This window comes from Lipotes vexillifer, unplaced genomic scaffold (assembly GCF_000442215.2).
Source record: "Lipotes vexillifer unplaced genomic scaffold, Lipotes_vexillifer_v1.1 scaffold657, whole genome shotgun sequence".
In the NCBI taxonomy this organism is placed as follows: Eukaryota; Metazoa; Chordata; class Mammalia; order Artiodactyla; family Lipotidae; genus Lipotes; species Lipotes vexillifer.
In genome coordinates, this window is record NW_006774518.1 from 460499 (window position 1) to 466560 (window position 6062).

The 6062-nt window shown below is 45.7% G+C and overlaps 1 protein-coding gene across 1 annotated transcript in view; it reads right to left on the reverse strand.

Annotated features, from left to right (window-relative positions):
- The window catches only part of MRPS18B (mitochondrial ribosomal protein S18B), a 6028-nt gene extending 4798 nt beyond the window's left edge, over positions 1–1230 (reverse strand). Inside the window, exon 1 of the mRNA XM_007449206.1 lies at positions 1007–1230. Within this exon, the coding sequence (XP_007449268.1) occupies positions 1007–1186 (180 nt within the window). The 5' untranslated portion in view covers positions 1187–1230. The remainder of the gene's footprint in view (positions 1–1006) is intronic.
- Positions 1231–6062: the final 4832 nt, after the last annotated feature.

A 6062-nucleotide genomic window follows, 5' to 3' on the forward strand; every position in this document is an offset into this window, starting at 1 on the left:
GGTAGCATTTTGTGGGAGATTAAGTTTACATCAACAACGACTATCCCTACCTCCAACTGGATCTTGAAAGAAAAGGTAACATTAGAAGATAAACTAGCACAGGTGACTGGGAAGCAAATTTATTTGAAAAGACAACTCAAAAACCTGGCACGTATAAGGCATTCATGCTTTCTGGGATGAACTCAGTCTACTGGAGGAAAAGGGAGAATGTCCATCTTCTTGGAATTAAGATGTGTGGCAGGAAGGGGATGCAAAGGACATGCGAGTCTCCAACTCGACCCAATCCAATCACTCAGTTGCCCAGCCTTCTAAGAAGTTGAAGATTCCATATGGCAGAACAAACTTAAGTCCTAACGCTACCTCTAAAGCTACCAGGCCTGTAGTTATTTTCAGTCCCACTTTAGGGAGTGGCAGTTGGGCAAGCCTTCCCATCTCACCCTGCCCCACCAAGAATCTGCCCTGCCCATAACCTCCAGGGTGGTGAGTACGTGAGGCTGGAGGGAAAACTCAATCCAAAGTTAAGCTCTCATGTATGCTTTGATAAGAAAATGATTTAGTGAGATAAAGAGCCGAGTAACTGGTCCCAGGTCATGAGAATGTATCCTGGCTTTACTGGAAGATAGTAGGGCTGGTAGAAGTTAGTGTCCCTCAACCCAAGAACACTCCCTGGCATCGAAGATTTAGACACCACCTGTACAGTTAATAATTGGTTTGTGTATGGCCAAGAGATCCGTTCCACCGCCTAATTATTCAGCCGAAATGGAACCTTGGGAAGAGGAGGACATCCAACCCTTGCTCTTTAACCTCGGCTCGAGATTAGAAAACGTGCGCTGTATTGATGAATGAGAAGGGAAGGAGGAGGGTGGTGGAAGCAAAGGGTTGCCTTGACAGCCAAGGCAGAAGCACTTGGGAAGGCCTCCGCTCCTGGATTCCCAGCAGTGGAGCGATGACCTCGAAAAGGTATAACCAAATTTGGGGTTGTACAAAATGTGCCCCAAGGAGTTACCTGAACTCCGTAGGCACCTCTGAAGGGCGAAATGCTAGGAAGGCGCCTCAGCAACACGTTCAATACGGAGGCAGCCATCTTGACATACGCATAAAGCAGGAAAAGCGACTGCGCATGCTCCAGGAAATAGATTAGGGTAGGGCCAAGGACGACCCCGCAGTGCGGAAGGCGGCAGCGCATCTACGTCAGGACGGAAGCGTGAAAGGGAAGCCGTAGGGAGAGGCCAATTTCAACTGCGTCACTATCGAATTCGGCCTCAAAATCGCATTTTTGCTGAACCAGCCACTACGACTCTTAGATCGCATTCTTACAGTTTGTATTTTAAGCAATTTTGAAGTCGATTTTGACCGAGATCCTCTCACTGCGCATGCGCCGGTCCGATTCTACCAACCCTTGGTGAGAAATGATCTCGAGGGCGGAAGTGGTGGAAGCAGAGGAAAGGGAGGTGCTAGGCCGCTAGGTCAAGAGCACGCTTTCGGGGGCCAGGAAGGAGGCGGAAGAGGGTGCCCGGGGGAAGGGGCTGAGCGAAGGTTAAGGCAGGATAGCCAATCAGCTGGCGAGTTGTCTTATTGGTTGCCCAATGAATTCACGCCCCGCGCACAGTCTCTCGGCGCAAGGGCGTTTCACTAGCACGTTTGGGCGCGTTGGGCGGTGTCCGGATATAAAAGACTCAGCCCGAGCGGGCCGCCGCCATTCTGGGGTTCGTTTAGAGGTAAGTCTCGGTCTTTTGTCGGTTGGAGGGTAAAATTTTGCTGGGACAGTTGGCCTAGGAAATGGGTCAGGCGAGGGCTCGGTTGAGAGCCGTGACTCTTTTTAAGCGGCTGTGTTCGGGATGGGACATGGAGGTGTTTGGGGACAACAAAGATTGTACTTTTGGGTGTTTAAGAGCAACCCATACTGATTATATCTTTCTCCCTTGTGTTCCTTTTATCCCAGGTTTGAATTTTCTCGGAGAAAGACGGGCCGGCCACGAGGAGAAAAGAAACAAGCCGCAGCAACATCTAAGCCCTTGAAAGGATCCTGAGAGAGGGGGGAAAGGGAAAACAGCAGCCACCAGCCCAACCACTTGTGTCTTCTGCCCCTTCCCACCTATCTTGCCCACCCCACCAGCCCACGCTGCCTGGGACTTGAAATCTGTGGCCGAAGGACCGTCACCACATAACTTCAAAAATAATCAACCACCCTCCCTTCCCAAACCCACCCAAATTCACTCATCCAGCGTTTACTTTTTTTAATCCACTCAGAACTTTTTTTCTACGACCCCCCTCCCTACATGGAGTTGGGTGGGGGGGAAATGAATACTGAGTTGGCCTTTGTTTTTTTTAAGGAGACTTTTTGATCCAATGAGGCCCCCCAAATAATTGAGTTTTGGGTCCTGGTTGGTTGTTTTATTTTTTTCCTCCAAAATTTTAACCCCCTCCCCCCCTGAGCCCGAGGTGCTGACGTCGCAAAAAAATTGGATAGTAAGTGTCGAATTTTCAAAAACCAGCCTTGCAACAAGAAATCAACGTTTCCCTTTGAAACCAAAAATAATGAGAGGAAGAAATGAGACCGTAGAACAAATAGAGAACTGGAGAAGGACCGATCCGGTCACTTAAATCTCCATTAAAAAGGGCCTTTGGGTCTAAACATTGTTCTCTCTCCCCTACCACCTGCCTCTTCCCTGCTCTGCTGCAGGCTAGGAGAGGGTGGAGGGAGGGCCCGCAAGTTAAGATTTTGATGGTTAACCCTTGGTAATCCAGCCAATTTCCAGACTGCCAAAGCCATAAGTGTTTGCTTTTTATAAGGAGGTATGGTTACCTTCCTCTCGTTAGCAGCAGTCTTCAGAAGGGTTAATGAGCTCACATACAAAAGATGGTGGATCTTGTGGCCCAGAAGTCCCACTTCTTTGTGTGTGAGACAAGCAGGGCGCCTTTCAATTTGCCAGATTAATAAGCAATCTGTACATAAAGATTGCAGGGTAAGGAGATGGGCAGAGAGAAATAGGTGGCTATGACTTTTTAAATGATTGTTAACTCTCAATTTTAATGTAATTTGTTTGGGGTATATTTGTGTGGTTAATACAGGTGGCAATCTAGGAATAAAGATTGCAAGACACTTAATTCAGAGCAAAATATAATAGTGCCAATACATACAAGATAATAGTTGGGGAGGTAAAGAATGTCTTGTAATTGTTGCAGATTGCGTAGGTTATTGAAAAGCAAAAAAAAAGTGATTAACATTTTAATTTGATACTTTTTGGTGGGGAGGCATACAGTTAAGTAGAGGGTGGAAAGGTTGGGGAAATGTGGAATTCAGGAGTATAATTTTAAAAGCCATTTAGTGCAATTGAATGCTAGCTTTCTAGAAGATTTGTGTCGTTAAAAGGAATTTTTTTCTTCCCTGCTTCAATATGGCGACTTTCTTTGTCCTTTTGTCTTCCAAGCGACGTTGCAGGTTGTGTCTTGACCCATTTTTCTCCTGTCCTCCCACCTCAACCCTATTTGTTGAGAGGGGTCCAAGTCCTCCCCCCTTTCCCTTTATAGGGAGGATGGGGGTGTTCGGTGTTCGACAGTAGCAGGTTGAACCTCAATTGCAAATTCAGTTCTTCCCCGCAGAAAATTGTTCTTTTTAATATTTTAATTGCTTTTATTTTCACACTGCTCTTATTCAAAGTAGGTCAAAGACTACTCAGGATGGGGGCTGCTTTTTGTTTTTTGTTTTTTACTAAAAGGTTTTTTAATGTAAAAAGCTACCGGCAGAGCCGGCATAGCTTTTTAAGTTTGAGTCCTCTTCTCCGTAACAAGATGGCGTCCCTGCCTTGTTGTTTTTCTCCCCCTTTTGCCATCCAGAGCTTAGGGCCGCCCTAGAAACTTGGTCAAGGGGGAGGAGCAGCATTGAAAGGTGATGTAATCAGCTTTCTTCCTCCTTTCTCCACCCTCTTCAAACTCCACCCCGAGCAGATGCCTTCTGGACTCTTGTGCACGCTGCTGCTAGACAGGAAAAGCCATTTTCCTTATTTTCTTTATAACCTTTTATAGCCATTATCTTAAAAGGAAAAAAGCTTATAGGAATTAGGTCTTGAAGCTGTCCGTCTCCTTGGGCAGCTCTAGTTTTTATATTTAACGATCCCGAGTCTGTTGCTTTTATTTTCACCTTCTTTCATCATTACTGCTTGGAATTTTTCCCCGCTTCAGTTGCCAGGGGTGGAAACCAGTCAAACAGCTGTACTTTAGGGCTGGAAGCTTTTGAGGGGAGTGTGTGTGAGCGTGTGTGTGTCTTATGTGTATTGGGGGATACTGGAAGAAGACACAAGGACTTGTGAATGAGTAACTGGAATAGACAACTGGGGCCTAATGACACTGAAATGTGCCGTTTTTGCTCAGGAATCAGTCCTTGGGCCTCTTGCATTTGGTCGCTTTGTATGATGAGAATCTGGGGGAGAGTGGGTACTTTAGGACTTTCTTCTAAATTGCCCTTATTCCCGCCTCTGGGTTTGGGGGTAAGCTCTTTGTGTTCAGTGCTGTATCACGTTCTCCAGTTGCTTAGCTCCTGTACATTGGTACTAGGATGAGAAGTGAATCTTTAGGAAAGGAGGCGGCAGTTGTAAACTCAAGGCAGGGGGATTCAAGCTACGGTTTCTGGTAAGCAAAACCTTTCTGGTATTACATTTCACAACCTTCATTTCTTTTTTCCAAAGAGCCACCCTTTTTTGAATTTCTTTTTCCTTCCCTTCTGAAAGAAATTCCTTAAAAACAATGGGAAAATAATGTCCTCTTCGTTTTTCAACTTGTGCAGTGCTGTAGCAATTGGTGCATGTTCGAAAGCCATGCCCTACCTGAGGGTGGTATTGGGTGTCCTGTCCCTTTCTTACCTTTCTTCTTCCAACTTTTTCAAAGTCAAATCTTTATCAGACTTTCCATATACTTTTCATTTTTTAAAGTCCTGCCCTGAAGCGTGAAGGTTCTAGGCAGAATTGGAAAGCCATTTTGTACAACTGTTCTGTGGTGACTTGGTGAGACTTTAGGGCTAATTTTCTACTGTGTATGGATTCTCAAACTATTACTTGTGGATTGGATGGGAGGGCCTCTTCCACATGTCCTACTGACCACAAGTTTTTTATCTTTTAAGCAGTTTGCCATGTGCCTCTGCAGTATACCTTCTTTGGGAGCTGAACGTTCTACCCACTGGGGTTCCTGAGCTCTAGTGAGCAGGGGATTATAATAAAGAAGATCTGCATTAACATGGGAGATGGGAAAAAAGGTCTTCTAGGGAAACCACATCCATCCAGAGAACGTCGGAGAACCTGATCCTTGTAGTTTGTGGCCACAGTTCTATCCTGGGATCCTGTCCTATGAGGGCAGGGGTGGGGGGTGACTTTACACCCTTACTGAAAGGCAAATAAGCGTTTGGGAAGGGCATGTGCTACCAGGTTTTGGAGTGATTTTGAGGGGGAGCGGCTTACTACTTGAAGAGAGGTGCGACCTTGTGAATCACCTGAGAGACATAATTCAGTCCACTCTGGAGTCAGACTAGAAAATGCCTCAATTACCGTGGAAAGGAAGGGGGGAATGTAAGCTACAAAGCACTTCATTTCCAGAAGTGCTAAGACCTCTAAGTGAAGGTAAACTTGGACACCTTCCTCCTTTGTTAGATTGTTGTGATTGTTTTTAAACTCGCCTAGAATTTTTATCCTGAACCAATTCAGTTCTGTTTCATTGGTGATGGGTATGGAATAACTTTAGCCAAGCTAGATATTTTTCACCTTATTTATTTTGGAGGCAGGAGTTGGTGTCACTTCTGGACTTAATTTTATCTCTGGTAAGAAAGAAAATTCCCCAGTGCCTTGTGTCTGCACGTGTCTGCCGGCAACATCCTCCATAAGGAGAGCCCAGCTTTAGGACAAGGTGGAGATGATGCCAGGGGTTGCTTCCCCACCGCCACCCCATATGTTCTGCCTTCAAGGAAATTAAAACATATCATGCCCTGGATTATTTTTGGTTTCAGAAAGCTTCCTTAAGCTTTCGTTCCAGGCTCCAGATATGTTAATGACAGTTGGTCACTGCCCCTCTTTCCC